General features: G+C 44.9%; 2 protein-coding genes, 1 long non-coding RNA gene and 2 other non-coding genes across 5 annotated transcripts; 4 read left to right on the top strand and 1 right to left on the bottom strand.

Moving 5' to 3' along the window:
• The first annotated feature begins 1040 nt into the window (after positions 1-1040).
• LOC143319975 (uncharacterized) lies at positions 1041-3479 on the top strand. The gene is made up of 5 exons (XR_013077109.1): positions 1041-1169; positions 1694-1860; positions 2793-2888; positions 3084-3154; positions 3340-3479. It is a non-coding gene; the product is annotated as an uncharacterized LOC143319975 (long non-coding RNA).
• LOC143320220 (small nucleolar RNA SNORD60) lies at positions 2926-3015 on the top strand. Its single transcript, XR_013077137.1, has one exon. It is a non-coding gene; the product is annotated as a small nucleolar RNA SNORD60 (small nucleolar RNA).
• Positions 3193-3274, top strand: LOC143320219 (small nucleolar RNA SNORD60). The gene has a single exon (XR_013077136.1). It is a non-coding gene; the product is annotated as a small nucleolar RNA SNORD60 (small nucleolar RNA).
• A 753-nt stretch (positions 3480-4232) lies between the features above and the next one.
• On the top strand, positions 4233-7693 carry gng13a (guanine nucleotide binding protein (G protein), gamma 13a). The gene is made up of 3 exons (XM_076728281.1): positions 4233-4554; positions 7019-7126; positions 7254-7693. Exons 2-3 carry the CDS (start codon positions 7029-7031, stop codon positions 7357-7359), a joined length of 204 nt encoding a protein of 67 aa, XP_076584396.1. The 5' UTR covers positions 4233-4554; positions 7019-7028; the 3' UTR covers positions 7360-7693.
• On the bottom strand, positions 7341-18171 carry chtf18 (CTF18, chromosome transmission fidelity factor 18 homolog (S. cerevisiae)). The gene is made up of 22 exons (XM_076728278.1): positions 18084-18171; positions 17581-17670; positions 17342-17492; positions 17011-17191; positions 16780-16872; positions 16151-16203; positions 15930-16071; positions 15585-15809; positions 15395-15492; positions 15161-15284; positions 14899-15035; positions 14700-14793; positions 14522-14620; positions 14309-14439; positions 14114-14228; positions 13744-13968; positions 13495-13644; positions 12797-12927; positions 11027-11171; positions 10812-10907; positions 10097-10166; positions 7341-7905 (listed from the first exon to the last, which is right to left on the bottom strand). Exons 1-22 carry the CDS (start codon positions 18169-18171, stop codon positions 7784-7786), a joined length of 2760 nt encoding a protein of 919 aa, XP_076584393.1. The 3' UTR covers positions 7341-7783.
• Positions 18172-20036: the final 1865 nt, after the last annotated feature.

Genomic DNA, 20036 nt, shown 5'->3' with positions numbered 1-20036 from the left:
ATTACATTCAGTGGGATTTTTCATGGCTGACTAGTAGCTTTTGGACTAAATGAACTTGAATTTCAACAGTTTTAGGCAGAAAACTAAATAAATTGATTTATTTTTACCAGAATTACATACCTGGCAGTGAAGAGAAGACTTTGAAACCACATTTAGGGTATAATGTACAGAGTTGACATTTACAGAAAATATTACTGGACGATTAAAAAAGTACATTTTGAAAACGCCAGTGGCTTCTTTAAATTGTCAGAAAATTGAATAGGGTTTGGTTGGCGGAGGGTCTCTCATTGTTCGTTACTTTACTTCCACAGATATTAGCAAAAATATGAAACCCACCATATCACCAAGCACACACTTTGTTTGCTCTGTGTTGGATTAAGAGTGTTGGTTTCAGTATATATGCTGTATTTGGAGCTTTTGAAATACAAAATTCAATATACTTATGACTTGACTGAATACATAGCTCACGGCACAATTGGGTTCCGGGTTAAGCAATTGTGAAACAGGAAATGTTTCTTGATAGTGTTCAAATTTTTAAAAGGTTTCTAAAAGTAATGAAAAAAATGTTTATTTTACAAGCAATTCTGGTGCCTATGGCTGTACTTGTATGAAAGACATCTCCCACTTTTAACCATCATAAAATGATTTGTTCGTTAGCATTCAGAAACTACGACTCCCATGAAGCTTTGCCGCAGTTTATGCGTCTCAGACTCATGGGAGATGTTGTCGTTTAATGCTAACAAAATAATTGTTGGTTCATCTTTGTTTTAAACACTTGTCTCCCAGATATTGTTGCCCAGTAAATTAGTGGGGTCCCAATAAGATATGAATATTTCCACAAAAATCCCATAATTTCTGCGCTTTTCAGGAAGTTAGTCGAACCAAGTCTACTCTGTGGCTGACGTTCGCTAACTAGCCTGCTACCTAGATAGCTAACAAAGTAGCCTAGAACGGGGAGGGACTTAAGCTTACCGCTGGACGGAAGCCGGTTATATTACCCTCCTCTGGTGCATTACTTCTTCTCAGGCGGCATGGCTGGAGAGAAGATCCCTCTTTGCTTGTGCGAGTGTTTTCTCCAACTTTATGCTACCCCATGGCAGCAAAGATGACCCGCGTATAACAGTTTAGCTGAAAGAAGGCTAACCGGTCCCGAGAGAGAAGTCAAACAAGTGAGTATTGTAAAGCTAATGTGATATTTCATGCTAACTGAGCACGTTGGTCTAGGCAGCAACACGTGGGTGCTCTGCAAGGGCCAGAACTACCAGACCAAAAGATCACCCATTGTGCCGTTTCCACCTCGAAAACAGTCAAATGTGACTTGGGAATAGCAGCTTTGCATTTTATTGCAAGGATCTAAATTATCTTACATTGATCCACATACAAGTCTGCGCATTTTCGGCCTGGATTTAGTTTCTCTGCACGTGGTGTTGAATAAGCACATTAATTTGTCTGACCCCCACATTGTGTGAGCTGAAAATGAATAGCTGAAGGCTCTGTGCAAACCTTGTCCTATACCATTGTAAAAGGTTTGGGCATTGAGGTTTACTCATTATATCAGTAACTGATAAAAGTCCATCTAAGTGCACTCAAAAATGTGTTTAATATTTAAATTGTGGAGGAATTAAATATTGAAATAGCTAAAATAATGTCACAGCTGGAATGCATTCATGAACCTTGCTGTTTCTCTTTCCAGGGACTCACATGGAGGCTTGCTGGAGTCAGTGTCTTGGTGAGAGGTGAGAATGGGGAACTGAGATCGATGGTGCTGTGTTTTAGAGGACTGAAGACCCGGAGCCCTGAATTCAGTCTCAGGATGAGTGCTGAGATCGAAGGTGAAAGCCTCGCCAGGTGTGAGAGCTGGTGAGTTCACGTTTTGGCTTGTGAAAATGTTTCAGCCTGTGATGACAAACTAGCAGCACCTCCAAGTCCAAGGCCATGGTTCTTGACCGGAAAAAGGTGGCTTGCTCCCTCCAGGTTGGGGGAGAGATCCTGCCTCAAGTGGAGGAGTGTAAGTATCTTGGGATCTTGTTCACGAGTGAGGGAAGAATGGAGCGTGAGATTGACAGGCAGATCGGTGCAGCGGCAGCAGTAATGCAGTCGTCGTATCGGTCCGTCGTGGTGAAGAAGGAGCTGAGCTGAAAAGCGAAGCTCTCGATTTACCAGTCAATCTACGTTCCTACCCTCACCTATGGTCATGAACTTTGGGTCATGACCGAAAGAACGAGGTCCCGGATACAAGCGGCTGAAATGATTTTCCTCCACAGGGTGGCAGGGCGCTCCCGTAGAGATAGGGTGAGGAGCTCTGTCACCCGGGAGAAGCTCAGAATAGAGTCGCTGTTCCTCCTCATCGAGAGGAGTCAGCTGAGGTGGCTCGGGCATCTCTATCGGATGCCCCCTGGACGCCACCCTAGGGAGGTGTTCCAGACATGCCCCACCGGGAGGAGGCCCTGAGGAAGACCCAGGACATGCTGGAGTGACTGTGTCGCTCGGCTGGCCTGGGAACGCCTCGGGATCCCCCCCCCCCCGGAAGAGCTAGAGGAAGTGTCCGGGGAGAGGGAAGTTTGGGCGTCCCTGCTCAGACTGCTGCCCCCGCGACCCGGCCCCGGATGAAGCGGGAGAAGATGGATGGCTGGATGACAAACTAAAATAAACTTTTCTGACCCCTACTATGAGAGCTGAACTGCAGCTCCTGATTCTACCTTTATTCTGAGGCTCATGTACTGGTGCGGCCTCCACCTCAAAGCTGTCACTTTCCCAAAGCTTTTTTCCAAACTGTCCACTTTCTTTCACAGATAAGAATGAGAAAACTTCAGGGTCGGCTGGAAAAAGATTTATTGTCCAAACACTGAAGTTCTTCTTGGCCAGGACCTCGCTGGGTGTGAGAGCTGGTGAGTCGGTGCAGCGTGTTTGCATTTGAATAACTTCAGCCGGTGATGACGAACTAAAATACACTTTTCTGACACCTACTATGAGAGCTGAGCTCCAGCTCCTGATTCTAGCTTTTCTCTGAGGCTCCTACAGCGGACGTACGTACACATGAAGTGTCTTTTGTGAATTAAAACTGAGCTGCTCTCTTTTTGTAGGTTGATTCATGACTCAGGAGAGCCACTCTTCACCGCTCTGCTGATGACTGGTGATCTAGTTTATTTTAAAGGTCAGTTTGTGTGTGTGTGTGTTGCCTCCACGTGGTGCAGCCAGTGATGACGAATAAATATTTTCTGACACCTCGTATGAGAGCTGTTGGCTCCTGATTCGAACTTTTTATCTGAGGCTACAGAGGATCAAATTTCTGTTTGTCGCACAGATTTCTGTCGTCTGATCTGCATTTGTTTCTTTCAGGTGCGCCAGCGCCTTTATTCAAAGGTCGTCACAGGCCAGAAAACTGCTGCCGTCGAGCTAAAAGGACGAACCTGAAGAAAGAAACAGTTTTTAAATGTGCAATGGAGCTGTTAACCTGTATGTTTTGAATAAACAGGAACTGAGTTAAATCCTTATCTGAAAGGTCTGTTGTAATCTCTCTGTTGGGCAAAACTTTGTAATGTTTTATGCAGTAATTTGTGTATTTTGGGCCAATAATGTTGCATGCAATCATAATGTGACTGACGAAGGTACTAAGTGGGGAATTTTAAGGTCCAGTTGGCCACAGACCTGTTTGTCTTAAGTGAATTTGATTATATAAACTTTTCCAGAGACTTGGACTTTAGATTCACCTTCTGTTAGATCAGCACACCAAGTGTAGATTCCTCCCACCTTGTGTTTTCCAGCTGTTTTGAACATTGCTCATATAAAACACTTCATAGCTTCATGGAACAAATGTGTCATGAGTCCACATTCTAACATACTGGTCAATGGCAGGTCCCAATCTTTTGACTCTTGTTGACGTCTGGATTGCAGAATTTGCCTTTGAATTGGCTTTGAAAGCCGTGGGGATCTGCAGAATCACACCGGAAACTAAAAGTTCGGTTTAAAGTGAAGATATTCATGAGGCAGAAGGGAAGAATCAGATTTCACACCATCAGACACAAGAAGAAAAAAGGGTAAAAGTTTTGTCCCATTTCAGGTTTTTTTTTTTTTTTGTCTTTGAGCTCAAATTTCTCATTTTCCTGGCTTCCTCTGGAGACTAACACATCTCCGGTAATCTGAGTAGAAAATGAACCCCCTGCTCGCTTTCCCTTTGGAGCGCGTCCTCATTTGCGTGTTTCCTCCTCTGCTCAGCCTCAGTGCGTGTGCGCATTTCCATACAGCTCGGTCCTCGGCTCCAGCCCTCGTTTGACTGTCAAACCAGGCGGCGGGGCTCCTTTTCTCCGCCCTGCGCATCCCGCATCCAGTCGCTAGCGGAGAGGAGCGCAGGGGAGTGCCCTGCGCCGCGGACTGCCGACACACAGCCTCCTCCTCCTCTTCTTCTTCCTCCTCCCTGCGCTGAAGCCGGACTCCTCTACCGGGGAAACTCCTCCGACTCTCAGCTGTTATTGTCGCCGTCAAAGCCCCGTCTGCATCCTCCATCAGCCGGCTGCGCACCAAATCGACCCGCGGTTCACTCCGGCAGGCCTGACGGTAAGCGCGGTTGTTTGTGTGCGGGGGGTTTTATGCGTTTCCATCCACATATGATCACGATACATCTGTGTGCGGAGTGATGTTTTAGGTGCACAGTGACCACCTCTGCTGCCTTTATGCGCCCACACACTGATGTTTATGCCAAAAGCGACTGAATTTACTGTAAATCAGCGACCAGCCGTATGAAATATGTGTGATTGCCGAGTGATGGAGGCTGATGTCACCGAAACATATTATAATTAAATGATGAAGGCCTTTCCGTGGAACAGCTGGCTCCAGCAGGATGGATGCTGGTGGAGGAAACCGGGCAGCCGACTTACTTGGATCCATTAGAAAGATGAAGAGGAGGAGGGAGGGGGAGGGAGAGCCAGTTTCCAATTGGGAGGACTTAACTGATCCATGGTCGGTCTGAACTCTCATCTGGGCTCTCTCTCTCTCTCTCTCTCTCATGTGGCCTGTGGCAGGGTGGGGCAGAATTTACAATAAGTAGAAATAAAATCCAGCACCCGGTGCACTTCAGTGGAGCGCTCCAAGGGTTTCAGCCAGAGGTGGAAAGGCAAAGTGCATTTCCTTCAGACTGAGTGTTTTGATTTGGTGCAACATGACAGTTCACAAACTTAAGCTTTGTGTTTTCTCCAGAACCAACGACAACAAAACAAAGTTCAGGCCTTTTTCCAGCCGGTGCAGCTCATGACTTTCACTCATGGAGGCGATGTTCAGTTTTTATTCACAGTCGAAGAAAGAAGGCGGTAGTTTGTGGTGCTGTCGAACTGTACTGACAGGTGTTTCTGTTATTTTGTCCATCCCATTTATATGAATGATGCCGGGCTAAATAACAGAAATGTCATACAACACAGAAACCACATCCTCCAGCTTTTCAGCACAAACTGAACCTTACAACCGTCATGCAGGGAGGACGCATCGCAGGACTGTCGTATTACACCGCATTCATTTTTGCCCTCTGTAATAAACACTATGTACTGTGTGTGTACAAATACATAGAAAACACACCAGAATATCGTGAAATAGGGTTAATCGCTGAAGATGAAACAGACAAAAGCCTCAAAAAGCAGTTTGACGTAGCCACCGATGGACCACCTCCACCCTTTGAGATGTTAACGCATCAATAATTAACACTGTGAGTGCTCTGACTTTCAGACTTAAGGACATCTTCCTGCTTAACTCCTCAGTACTTCTGCTTTAGAAATGACTTCAAAGGTTAGTCCTTATTTTTCTTTGGTCAACAAATCCCATGAAAAGACTTCAACCAGCTCTGAATTGATCCTCTTGAATTAGATATTGCTCATTCCTTTGTGCGGTGGACCTCCATTGTTGTTAAAAATCCATTAATAATCACACCCGTGAGCCACTGCTACACTGGCTGACGCGCTCCTTCATCACGATGAACACACTCACGGTAGTTTATTCTGAGCTGATCCTACAAACACCGACCGTGTATTAATCCGCTGGGGAGGATAGTCCCCAAATGAGTGCACCAGTTATCACTGTTTGAGTGATGTTTGCTAACAGCGCCCAGCTGTGATCTATATGTGACCTGATTTTACAGATTCACGTCTTCAGTGGGGACCTGTGGGGTCTTCGGGCTGCAGACGGGTGTGAGAGCTGGAAAATATGGAGACACACTAACATGTTGTTGGTTTCGGTCTTTTAAGGGGATCCTGTAAGCTACAATTACAATTAGTCATTTGGCAGATTCTTTTATCCAAAGCAACGTACATATGAAGCTACACTATGTTTGATATTAGAGTACTTCTACTTTGAGGTATTTATACTTTTACTGTTGTTCAAGGTTCTAAATAAGTACTAGAAGCACTCATAATTTACTCAAGCAGTTAATAATATTGCTTTGTTTTCTAACTACTCATAGAAAGTTTCACATGGTCTCAATTAAAAGGTCACTGTGGCGTTTTGACAGTCATGACTTCAGTATGAACATGTCCCATTAACCACTTCCTGTGGTTCAGCGAAGCTCTCCAAAGTGGTGACCATCTGGTCTTTAGTCAGATATGGTCATAAGTTGATCAAACACAGCAGTGGTTCCCACCAAGGAGTCACAAGATGACTTAACAAGAGAGGAGAAAAATATTTCTGCTTCACAAAGTAACTTCAGGCTGACGTTCTTCTTTTACTTTATAAGGACCCTAAGAAGGATTCAGTGAGTAGAAACACTCTTTAGCTGAACTGGTCGCAGCCAGGAGACGTTTGCAAGCAGACGCTGTTTTGATGTAAAGAGCGACACCCTGATTGCACAATACACACAAAACTGCAGTTTATTCTTCCTCAACCTGAATCAGAAATCTGCTCAAGTGAAAGCAGAATGACGAAGAAAGTTTCGATGCGACATCCGTGTGTCTGAACTCCTAATCTACTCGAGCTTCAATCTGTCGTGTTTCTCTTCTGTACGTGTGTGTGTGTGTGTGTGTGTGTGTGTGTGTGTGAGCAGCCATAGCATCATGGAGGAGTTAGACGTTCCACAGATGAGGAGAGAAGTGGAAAGCCTTCAGTATCAGCTGGCCATCAACAGAGAGAAATCCTCCATCACCGTCACTGAGTGAGTGTGTACTGCCCACACACACACACACGCGCACACACACACACACATATACCAGCTCCCTTAAAGCACGGAGTGTGAGAGTTGTGCTGACGGTGTGTGTCATTTTTCACGCCGCTGTTCGTAGGCTGGTGAAGTGGATCGAGGGGTGCGTTTGTGAAGATCCGTTTCTGAACCCGGAGCTGATGAGAGCCAACCCCTGGGTGGAGAAGGGCAAGTGTGTGATCCTCTGATGGTCACACACACGCACACAACTACACACACAATCACGGATGCATATAAACTAAAGAATCATGCACTCCCAGACACACTGCGCTAGCTCACTCACACACGCACACACACACACACGCACGCACACACACGCACACACACTAATGCTATTATCATGTTTATTTATTGGGAGACTCCTGAATGCTTTTAATTTATGTCAAGACGACGGTGTGTGTGTGAGTGTACAGCACTGAGTAGCTTTCTAGAGGTCTGTTTGGACTGCTGAAAAATGTTCAACAACACGTTTTTATTGGCTCTTTACACTGTCAATCAAAATAAAGACTGTTTTGAATTTAACAGCTGGACTTTTGGATTTATTCAGATGTTTACATGTAACACAGGACAAAGAAATGTGTGTGTGTGTGTGTGTGTGTGTGTGTTGGGGGGTTACAGTAGCTCTCTGATGTAGACGTTTCGTCTGACAGCGTTGGACATGCCCTCGTTGAAGCGGAACCACACGTCGCTGTTGCCCACTGCCGTTCCCATAGAAAGAACCTCACACTTGTCACCTGCAGGCGGAGGAAAAGAGCATTCTGGGTGTTTTTTTTTTAAGGGCTAATCCAGAGACGACTCAGTGGTCCTCTCAAGTGACCTCATGTCAACTTAAATAATCAAACTGACTGAAAACAAATGGAGTTTTTGTTTAATAGTGTCAGCTGTTTTCTCCGTGAACCGATTGGTCTTTGAATCATAATTTTCCGAAACTCAGTGTTGTCAAACTGTGAAATATTCAGTTTATTATCACAGACGAGTAAGAAAACAAGCAAACAGTCACATTTCCTAATCTGGAACCAGAGAGGCATTTCTGGCATTTCAGCTCCAAGCTCAAACTGAACTTTTCACTGATTAATTTGATTAACTAATTGATTCAGGTCTGGTTTAATAATGTAAAGTGATGAAATAAATGACTTCATATGACAGAGCTGCAAATCCTCACACTGGAGATTAAGACAACCTGAATAACCTCTGGGTTTTTTCACTGTTAGGCTTAGGCTGTAGGACCGTCGGACATTTTCGAGACTGAACAGTTAATTTAATACTCAATAATAAAAACAACCATAGGCTGGAGCCCTGCTTAGAACACAAATTCTCCTCTGTGCATTTTGACCACAAGTGCGGTTCATATCAACCCCACAGTGTTGAGCTGTGGTATGTACAGAGCGAGTGTGTGTCCACTTATCCCCGAGCACATCAGGGACTTAAGTCCAATCAGTGCACTAATAGAAAATGATGTACAATCATCATCACTGCCACAGTCTCACAGCGTCACATGTCACAAAAGATTGCTGTTGGAAAATTGCCGATGCATTTCTGCAGGGCTCTCGGAATGGGAATCCAGAACTGGTTCCAGTTGAGAACCGGTTCCAATTGTCTGAACGACATTCCTCCAAGCTTATCAATTCCTTTCATCAGTGTCGGCATGTTTTTCTGACAGTTGCGCATCGCAAAACAAAGACATCAAACTCGCGCGTTTATGTAGTTAGAAACCTGCAACAAGATGGTGGCAGAGAGGAAGAAACGTTCCAAAGTTCATTGCACAAAAGAAAACACCAGCGCTCGCTGTGATGTCTGTAGAATTATAATTTAAAGTCAGGGTGGAAACAGCAGCAACATGATGAAACATTTTTCTAGGCATGAGGAGCTTAAACTCCAGGGATGCCAAGTACTGGACATCTGATCCACACAGGAGCGCCGCTGCGTCCGAACAGAGCAGCTCGTAATTAGTGCCGCTCAGGCGGGTTTAGCAGATTTTTTTCTTTGACCAAGAGAACTTAATGAAGAGAACGCTGCACAAATATTCTCTCCTTCTGTTCATTTTAGATGACGGCGGAACCAGTTTCAAATTAAACAGAGTCACATGCGTGCCTTTCATCAACTCTGCACAGTGTCTTAGCATGTGTAGGCTTAGAAAACTGATCAGGAATCAATAAGGGAATGGATAAAGAGTCAGACCAATAACGGCCCTGGTGTCAGGAAGTTCTCATCCCTGCAGGGCTCGCATGCTCATGCCGGCGTGGCGTTTGCTTGGCTTAATGAAACACGTCTCTCACTGGATCTCAAAAGAACAGCGGTATGTTTCCCAGAGCTGAACGCAAAGCAGAAACACTGTTTTGAAAATGTTTCCTCCAGGTGGCCATGCTGCAGGAGAGAGAGCGAGCTCTGGCTAAGACCTCTATTGTTTATGCAAATGTGCTATTTTGGGTGTGGAGCAGCAGACATTTGTTTGCACTGACACAAAGCGACTGAAAGGCCAAGCTGCAGTAATGACTCCCCACTTTTATTTAGGTTTCTGGAGCTGTAGTGATTAAAGGATTTTAAACGGTAGCAAACCAAGTAATTTGGCAGCTTTAATCATGTAATTTATAGAAAATATAATGTGAAGATTGTGTATTCTGCTGGCTGGTGTCCAGATCAAAGAAGGAGGCTGCAGATCAGGCGTGTCTACGCTTTTATGGTGCTGATGGAAATATGATATTGCAAACATTATGAAGGGGAAGTGCAGGTGGCAGCGCTGTTGACAGTCCAGCTCTGCTGCCTACAGTCTGCCACAGGAGCTCTAAATTAGAAGCGTTACGTAACACACATCAGTAATCACCTCCGGTGTGTGTGGACCTGATGTGCCTTGAGGCGTTTTTCCCTGAACGGCCTGTGTTCCCAAAGGGTTTAGATAAATGGAGTGACAATAATGCCACACAGTACCTGAGTCTGAGGACAGCTGCGGTCGCTGAGGTTTGGGGGCAACGGCTCGACCGAAGAAGTCCACCTCCGGCTGCAAAACACAAACAGCGAGCGAGACAGACGGGGAAGACGAAATTTATCAGAAGTTTCTGAAATGCTGTCCTCAACAACGAGGTCAATAACAATGAACAGTCACACACACACCAACTCATTAGCCTCATTTCCCAGTTTCACCACTGGGGACGGTGACCCAGTGGCTTCTCATTGTCCTCATTTCTGCCCTCTAGAGGCTCACTCTCTCCATCACTCCATCACTGAACCACTCAAACACCAGAGCAAACAGATGCTGGCTGCTCCTCTCCAGCTCCACCTACAGGCATCGACTAACACTGACAACACTGGTGGAAGGAGTGTGCTACTTCCCCACTTAATGAGGAGCTCTAATAACCAAAAAGCTGCTGAAAACCAGCATACCTTTGCTTTGTCTTTGGGTAGGGATTGGACATATACTGCTTGTGGTTGAAGTTAGATAATCAATGTCCTCCTAAGTGACAAATATATGTAGAAAAGTAATGCACACCAAGAGTTGTCGTGAGCAGCTGATTGCTGCATTTCTCTTTTATTAGGATGAGGTTTCAGCGCTCAGGCCTTCTTCAACACCAACTATCAGGATCTGAGTTGATCTTTTATTCACTCCTAAGTGATAAAAACAAGTGTGCATGTTTGAGCGTCTCACCCTGGTCTCCACTGTGGTCTGTTTGACAATGTTCTCCAGCCTCTGCTCGTGGTTCCTGGTCGGTTTAGGACCGGCGCTCTTTTTTTCTTCCTTTTCCTGCACCACACAGACACGGCAGATTATAAACACATTAGATTATTAACACACACACACTGCAGTGTGTGTACCATCCCCACAATCTGTCAGGCAGAACATGGCGTGTGTTTAAGGCTCACCACTGCAGGGTTTCGCTGCAGCACCAGTTGCTCGGCTCTCCTCATCTTCTCTTGCTCCATCTCTCTGCTGATGGTTTGTTTGGCCTGATACGTCAGCTGGCGGCGCGGAGGCAGGCCTGGATACCTCACTACCTCCTCAACACGCCTGCAAACACACACAAGTAAACAACGCTGCGCAAACAAGAGACGCACACACAGTTTAAAACTCACTCGTAACAGCAGTGAGCTCACACAGAGGTGAACTCTGTTAGATGACAAACAAAATAACAAAAAGCTCTAATAATTCCACTTCTGGTGCCATGGCTCATGTTTTCCAGAATAAAACCCTGAATCTGTCAATCTCTAAAACCTTAATCCTCTTACCGCTGATCTCCATCTCTCTCCAACACATACACACACAGACACACACACACACACACGGTATTGCCGGTGAACTCTCATTTATGTTGTATTTAGGTCCATCAGGTATTGAATCAGATAATACCGTCTGATGTGACTGTGAGCTATTTATTGCAGGTTATCTATATAAACTATCAGTGGTGTTGATATCATCAACTTCACCTTAACATGATGAATTATACACCGTGCGGATAATATTAAGAAGTTTAACCTCTGGCTAACAAATTTGCAGCATCTGTTTAAAGCTGAAAGTACAGACAAACACATCATCTATGATATCTGAATCAGTCTTTCACTACAAGTTACGTATGATTCATAAACTTGAGCTAATTAATTAATTAAGTTTAACCTTGAGTTATTTACATTTAGCTGACAATTATCATTGTTAACCATATTCACATTTAATCTCAGATGTCAGGATGGTATAAACATCACTAGGAGGAACTGCAGAGCACAGAAAATATTACACAACAGACCAGAGATAGAAGTCCAACATTGCAGTTACAGGTTTTAAATGTCTTTTGGCTCCCAAAACAGACTGATTTTTAACAAACGAAGTGAATTCTCTTCCATCTTTCCTGCTCTTTTTCTCTGCATGTCTCTGCCTACTCGCAGCCTCTGAAAGCCAGGCGACATTAATAACTCTGCGCCAGTCTGACCAATCAACAACAGTGTCCGCAAAAAGAGCAGTCCAATCAAAAATTCCTGCTGGGACTGGGCGTACCCGCCGTCTGCGATGCTAACTGTTTACATCCACAATGTAACGCTCCCAGTCTTTCTCCATCAGGGGTCAGAGAGTGGTGTTGTGGTGCGCGAGAGCGGGCAGGTACAGGAAGGTGTAGATCAGCAGAAGCAGCAGCAGAGCCAACACTAGAGGCAGGCACCAGTCGCTGGTGAACAGCACCCGGTCACAGCGAGCCTGCAGGAAGGACCCTCCTTCGGCGTCTGCCTGCTCGGCCGGCATGGCGGAGGTGCACGGCTCGTTATCCCATTCTACCAACGCGAGTCTCAGCTGCTTTCTCTGAACTTCCCTCCTCGTTTGACTGCTCTGATGACTCCAACCTCATTTACTCATCACTTATCTGTTCACCTGTAACCCAACAGTGAGGCTTTGCAGCTTGCTACTCACACCACTACCTCCTCACACACACACACACACACACACACACACACACACACACACACACACACCAGGTGTTAAGGGGATTACTCTCTAAGCCTCCATGCAGAGAACCACAGTGTGGACAAGGGCTTTGACCTTCAGCACCGCAGAAACACACATCTGCTCTGCATGTGTCCACATGTAACACACTGTGTGTGTGTGTGTGTGTGTGTGTGTGTGTGTGTGTGAGAGAGAGTGAGTGTACTCACGGCTCCAGTACGTATGTGTACTGTCCCTCGGGCGTGCGGTCCTGCCTGTATGAGAGGTTGTACGCCAGCATGGTGTCGATTAGCTCTCGCATCTGCTCCTTCTCTCTGCTGCTGAACAGCTGCGGATTCACCTGGAAGAAACAAACAGGATTTGAGACCAGAAACAGTCGATCAAAGTTTTAGTGACGTTACATGTAATGCACTGAATCCCCCCCTCCTCGCCCCCATTTTCTCTTTTCAATGCTGACCCGGGCTCATTATTGACCTTGAGAACACACATACAGAGATTGTGAGACCAGCTTCAGTTCAAGTCTTTAAAACTGAAACACGTGTCACCTCCTCTCCAGCACACGAGGCTTTAAACACCAAACGTTTTCCGCTATCTCACCTTCGGGACCTCCACTCATACCACCCAGCCACACATGCACTGAGGAGAAAGACACCTGATGCACATCTGGCCCAAAATCCAACCTTTTCACTGATGTTACTAAATAAATATGGTATGGTTTTATTAGCGTCTATGTAAATATGTCTTCTTATCTCATCTTTAACATTTAAGTTAACAATGAAATCATATAACTTCATTTTGTCACAGGCTCATATATGATAAACAGACACAGGGCTGCAACACCTGGTTACGCACAAACACACACGCGCACACACACAGACAGATGTGCACTGTACATGCGCTCACGCACAGGTCGCAGTTTGGGACAGATGATGTCGAGGAGCAGTGTGAGCATATCGAGGGTCAGGCTGAGCGTGCTGATCCTCGTCCTGATGCACGCTGGGATGTCGGCCAACATAGTGGACAAAGCGTTCCTGCTGCTGAGGAGCTGGGAGGAGGCCTGAAGAGGACATGATAGTGACTCAGGGATGATATCTCTACTGGTATTATCTTTATCCTTCATTTGATTTCTATTTGATAAAGCTTACAGTATCAGTACCTCATGCTGGCTGTGGGGATAAATGATGCGGGGCACGTGTGTGTGGGCAAACAGGAAGTGGAATGTGATGGGCAGGAAAGGCAGGTATCTCATCAGGGAGAAGTTCTGACCATGCAGCATCACTTGGTTCAGCCGGTCTGAGAACGAGAGCCAATCCAGAGCCTCGCACACACTGTGCAGGTTGGGGTCCCTCACACGCATGGACAGATAATTATCATACAGTCCCTGAGGAGAAGACACAGATGTTTAGCCTGATATCAGACCTAAGACGTCATCACGTAGTGCTTTACAAACGAACAAAAGTAAAGCATGGGTCAGTGTGTTTCTATATATTCTTAAAGGTAAAATATTGGGAATGTGTGTTCATTACCTGAGAAACCTTTTCATACTCGCCACTCGATGAAGCCAAGTGTAGAATGTGCTGAAACCTCTGAGCTCCGCTTCCTGAACCTGGCGCCTCCTCAAACCCCTCACCGATACGTTTTCTGAAAGACCAAACTCATCGTTCAAACTCTCAAGACTTTGCACAAACCCTGAGGAAAATCTCTGGCACGACGTGCTGTACCGTTTTGTGCGCTGTAACTGGAAGATCTCCTGCCACAGATGGAACAAGCCTTTGTTCTGGTCCTTCTGCCCTACAGAGACACTCTGGATGGTCTTGATGTCCACCTGCTTGTGGCCACGACCGTGGAGGAACTGCACACACAAGAACACATGCTGCATACCACTGAACTGCTCATGCAACCGACAACCTGTCCTTCACAGCGACGCCACTCACCTGCAGCGTGTTGATGCAGGACCTGATGTCGTTGTCAGTCTTCTCGCACAGCGACATCAGAGTGCCCGTGTCTGCCTTCAACCCCTGCCGGAGTGAGATCTGCACACAAACCTCAGTGTAAACTTGGATTGTTGGGGTGTTTGCAAATGTTTTTTGTGTTCTGTGAATCATAGCTGACCTCTGACAGCCTCTGCACAAGGCGGGAAGGCTGAGTCTGTGGGAAAGTCAAGAGGAACGCCTGCTGCCTGAGAGGTCTGAGAGCTGGAACATAGCTACAAGGAAAGAGAGGTAATCTGACAATGGCTGCAAAGGAAAGGCCTACAAAAATCTACAACTTCCACTTTGATGCTCCTGTTAGACACCAGCTTCTCTCTTACAGGTCGTTACAGATGCAGATGATTGGTCGAAGCAGGATGGACTCCTTCTTCTTTTTCTTCTTGGTGGTCTCTGTACCAGCCTCCCCGCCGTGCCCGTCTTTCCTGTTCAGAGCTGCTAACAGGATGTTGATTGCAGCCTGTCAAACACCACAGATGAAGAAAAAATGGTTATGCTGACCAAACCAGAGTTGCCGATTGTTGGAAGCTCTAGTGAAACATCTAGTAGCAGTGAATGTGGAGCCTGTAAGAGTCCAGAGCATACCGAAGGTGCTCCATCGATTTCATCAATAATGAGGCAGTTCGGCCTCTCGTTGGCTCCTAAAACTGACTTCATCTGAGTTGCTGTGTCGATGCGTTTCTGGAACACTTCTGCGCTGCGATCATCACTGGAAAAACATCAACAGTGCCGCTGAGGTCCCAGGAGGAGGATTATTGTAAACCTAATTCTTATTATTTACTCTTATTTTTGGGTCAGTTTTAATAAGGTTTATCAAACCTGGCATTGATTTCCACCACATTGTACCCAGCATGCTTTGCTATGACATGAGCCAGAGTGGTCTTCCCCAAACCTGGAGGACCAGACAACAATGCCACCTGGATAAAAAACAAAGTAAATTAGATGTTCTGTAACAGCTAAAGGTCATTAAACTGAAAGTGCACTGACGTGTGAACGCAGGTGTGTTTACCTTCATTTTGGGTCGTTTGTACTGGTCCAGTTCAGCTTCCAGCAGCTCCTCTGTGATCTCAATCTTGCTCTTGAAGCGATTTGGATTCTGATTGGTCTGATTGGGTTTAAATGAGTTCTGGATGGGAGCCTGCCTGTCAGACCGAGCAGGGCGGGACTTCCTCTCTCTGCCGAACACGACAGTGTCCCAAAGTTTCAACCACTTGAGCAGACAGCGGTTGGTAAACTACAATGAAATGGTCACACACAGCTGGCATCAGTGTAGGATACTTGGACTTATCACTTACTTAGAGTGTATTTGTAGACAAGGAGGTAATGTTACACAGACACTCTAAATATTCCTTACATCGTCACTGAGCAGCTCTGTGTAGTGTCGGGGAGAGAATCTGTCCACCCAGAGTCGAGAGGTTTGTCCCTCTGTGTCTTCAGGATCATCATTCTCTTTATCTTCTGTGCTTTCAGGCTCAACAAGCACATCATTCACGCTGCTGGGATGTGACACAAATTCAAGAAGAAAATTAAAAACCACGTACTGCATGTAATCAGGTGCTCGGTGTGGTGACTTACCTGGTCAGCAGCTCTGTGAGACGCTGAGATTCTTCCACAACCTGACGATGACGCTGCAGGATTTCAAAGAAAGAGAAGAAATTTTGTAAAAAATTTGCAACCTGAACGGCCTAAGAGTTCACGAACATACGGTTTACAAAATATGTGCAGCTGCTGATACATTCCTCTTGTTCTGTACTGTAGAGTTTACTAAATACACGTTAAAATGCAGGATGTCTGGGATACAGCACAACCTACATTCACAAATAAAGTGAATTACTGTATGTAAACACTAAAGAGGTCACTGTTATACTTTATTTCAGTGCTGACATTATGAGATTAATGCATCAATTTTTCAAATAAATTAATGGGTTAAATATAATTCAGATTTATAGGCTTCTATTATGTAAAAATAGAAAACATTTGTTTAGTACAAGATGAGGTAAGAGCATGTATTGTTTTGTTTTTTTGGGGTGCAGATACACTCCTTTCCTTGCTTGAAGTGGTTGTATTATTCTCTGTATTCGGCTAATCATGATCAAATATTTGGATGAGGGAAACCGATAGCATTGATTGAGCACATGTGACTTCAGTGTGGTTCTGTGCAGGCTACAGATTACACACAAACAACAGCAGCCTTAGTCACTCACCCTCTCTGCCTCTTGTTCCCTCAGCACGCCTATTGGCAGTGCCAGCAGCCCCAGTGCACCCTGGGAGTTTGGTGCCATTCTGGAGTCCACCACCTGGAGAAAAACACAAGTACAAAGTCAAAAAGATACAGAAATATAATATGTATAGGAGCTGGACACAAGGGGTGTGAGTCAGGGTTTAGGCCGAAAAACATTCAACATCACAGACGAATCACTGCTGAGAGGTTTAACCTTCGTCCCTGTGTCTTCTTTCTGTCTGAGGTAGATCCGAGTCCCCGATGAGTCTGTCACACTGATGTACTCTCCCTCTAAAGGAGGCCGCCTCAGCACATGAAGCGACTCTGTGGGAGGTCGCCTGGGCGTCTCTGGGAAAGCAGCAAAGCCACTGATATCCAACACGGCTGGAGTAGACCTAAAACACACAAGCATGTTCAGAAGTAGTAAATGATATGTGAAAAGATCTGATGCATAAAAGACCTTTTCCCTCACCACATCCCGTTACATCCACTGTTTCCCTGTCAGCTCACACTGTGTTCAACACCGGCCCATGCATCCCTCCTACCTGACAGTGTGAGGGGCTTCATACTGCTCTGGAGAAGACGGTGGTGTGATGTCGTAACCCTGTGACGGGGCTTTGGTCTCTTGAGTCTGCAGTGAGCTGAAAAGCCGCTTGGACACTCCTGCATCCTGCTTCTGCCGCTTTGCCTTTGGGGCTGCAGGGACAAAGTCAGAGTTCAGGTACAAACACACACCACCAAAGAAACAGGACAAAACACCTGTGAAGTCTCAGGTTGAACTCACTGGTGGGATGATCATCCAGCAGGTGCTCTATATCAGAAATGTCATCTCCTGGACCCTTTTTCTGACGTCTGCCTGGCCTGGCAGAGTCCTCTGAGCCATTCAAGATATGCACAATTAAAACTGAAGCTATTAGCTGGCAATTAACAGAAAGTAACTGATAACATTTTAATATACACATGAGTGTGAACTAATTTTTTTATTTTTTTCAATCTTAAAGCTACTAGGAGAAATTAAAACAACCAAGTTAGTGCCAAGTAAGCTTCGTTCAAGAATGTGAGCTGACTTAACGTTTCATTAGAAACTAGACATGAAGTTACGGCAGAAGCAACAACAGTCCAAAGCAGAGACAGAGGTCTGTGTGCTTGTACTATAAAGTTCATGTTTATGACGAAGTCCGGTTCGCGGGTCAACAGTATGTTATTGAGATTAACAGAAAAGTTTACACTGAAGTGTAACAAAAGCCCGGTATTTGGGAAAAAGTTTGTTAGCTAGCTTGTCCTCACCCTCCATCTGAGCCAATACTTCCAGCTCGTCGGCGTACTGGTCCTCGAAGTCATCCTGGATCTCGAACAGTTCGTCATATTCGTCCATTTCGGCTTGGACAGGGACACGATACAACCAGAGACACGATAATTAGTTTATTCTGAAGACAAACACTCTCTAAACGATGTTTCCATAAATATCCTCTTCGCTGTTTCAGCAGACACTTCGGCCGAGCAGATTTCCCGGCAATTTTTTGTTGTGATGTATTACTTCCGGGTAAGGCGAGTCTCCGTCCTCTGATTGGTTATGAAAACTTTCCCGGCTTCCATCATACACTGCGACGAAAAATAAAAAGTTTGGCCTAAAGGTGGCGCCAAACGAAAGACCATGTTTATGTCTTAATATAAAGGTACGTAACGATAATTATACTGTATTTTAGTATATAATCACCTTTGTCACAGTTTCACATGTTATGTCCTGCTGTACTATTTTATATGTATTTTTATCTAAAGCCTTACACGTATTTAATGTTGTAAATTGTTTGTGTGCCACTGCTGGGCTTGGCTCTTAATTATCATTATTAAGTGTACTGTATGTCTTTCCTTTGTGTGAAGTACTTTGAAATTGCTTTTGAAGATGGACTACTGACAATTAATGACTGACTCCCTGCGCGTTTCCCCCCAACCCCCAAAAAATGTTATCTGAATGAAGGGCTGTGCGTGTAACCAAATATAAAAACCATCAAGAGCTGTTCGCTTGGTAAAAACGAGGTAAGTTCATAATTAAAACGCAATGTAATGAATCCACAAATGCATAAATAATGCACTGAGAAACTATATGGAATAAGACACTCAAAATGTGAGTTTCATCTGTTTTGATCTGCAGCTTGTCTAAATTCTGGGCTGCAGAATGTTCCTCCTTAATTCCTGCTGCAGACTGTCACGTCCCATAATCACCCACAGGACACACAGAGACCCTCACATACGCATGACAAGTAGAGCATGTTAAGGTGTGCCTTCAGACACAAATGCAGGAATGTATACAGTAGGCTTGTCTTTGTCTCTCTATACTGAGACAACACCTATGACATAAAGATGTATTAATAACACCCATTCATGTATTTAGATGTGTTACCTACTTTTCTCTGTCTTTTTGTTGCACACAAAGCCTTCGTCCATCTTAAGATTTGACATCTTGTTCTGTGTGTGTGTGTGTGTGTGTGTGTGTGTGTGAGATTAATGATGATGTGTGTGACGTCAGGGTGTCTCTGTCGCCACCATCTGCTCCTTATAGCAGACAAACACCGGCCAGCAGTTTGTGTGTGACACTGAGTTAATTTCACATCAGGGAGCACGAGAGAAAAACTCACTCAGCCCTATTTGTCTCTTCCTCTCAGATTTCTCGTCCTCTTGTGTTGTCGCTCAGTGAAAAATGTCCAGATGTGTTGAGATTAAAGAAAAAAGTTCTGATTTAGAGGCACACACACAGTGCAAGGTGCAGGCGAGTGTGTGTTTCAGCACAGGTGCAATAGAATTAACCAATGAGCTTTCATCAGGATGGTGTCTGAGGATGCTTCCAGTTATATCTGTATGTCTTGTATTATCACACATTAATCAATTTAATCAATTCAAAGTGTCGAAAATAACAAAACTACTTTGAAAAGACAACAGTGATGTTGTTCTGTGTACCGAGTATGTATGGTGATTTATAAGTGATTTAAAAGACAGAGGATTCTATTTTAGGGTGAACTTTCCCTTAAAACTTCAATACAAACACCTCCATCTAAAGAGAAATCACCAAGCTTGTGCTTACAAGTATTTCCACTGAAACTCATATCTCACACATCATTTCTCAGCAGGGCTGTTGCAACATATCCAAGATATTAAGAAATGATCAAACATCCATCACGTGCTGTAAAACTGAGCAGATCAGGCTCAGTTTTTAAACCGGTAACAGTCATCCAGACATACAAA

Source organism: Chaetodon auriga, chromosome 4 (assembly GCF_051107435.1).
Source record: "Chaetodon auriga isolate fChaAug3 chromosome 4, fChaAug3.hap1, whole genome shotgun sequence".
NCBI lineage: Eukaryota > Metazoa > Chordata > Actinopteri > Chaetodontiformes > Chaetodontidae > Chaetodon > Chaetodon auriga.
This window is presented reverse-complemented; position numbering and strand designations above follow the sequence as displayed.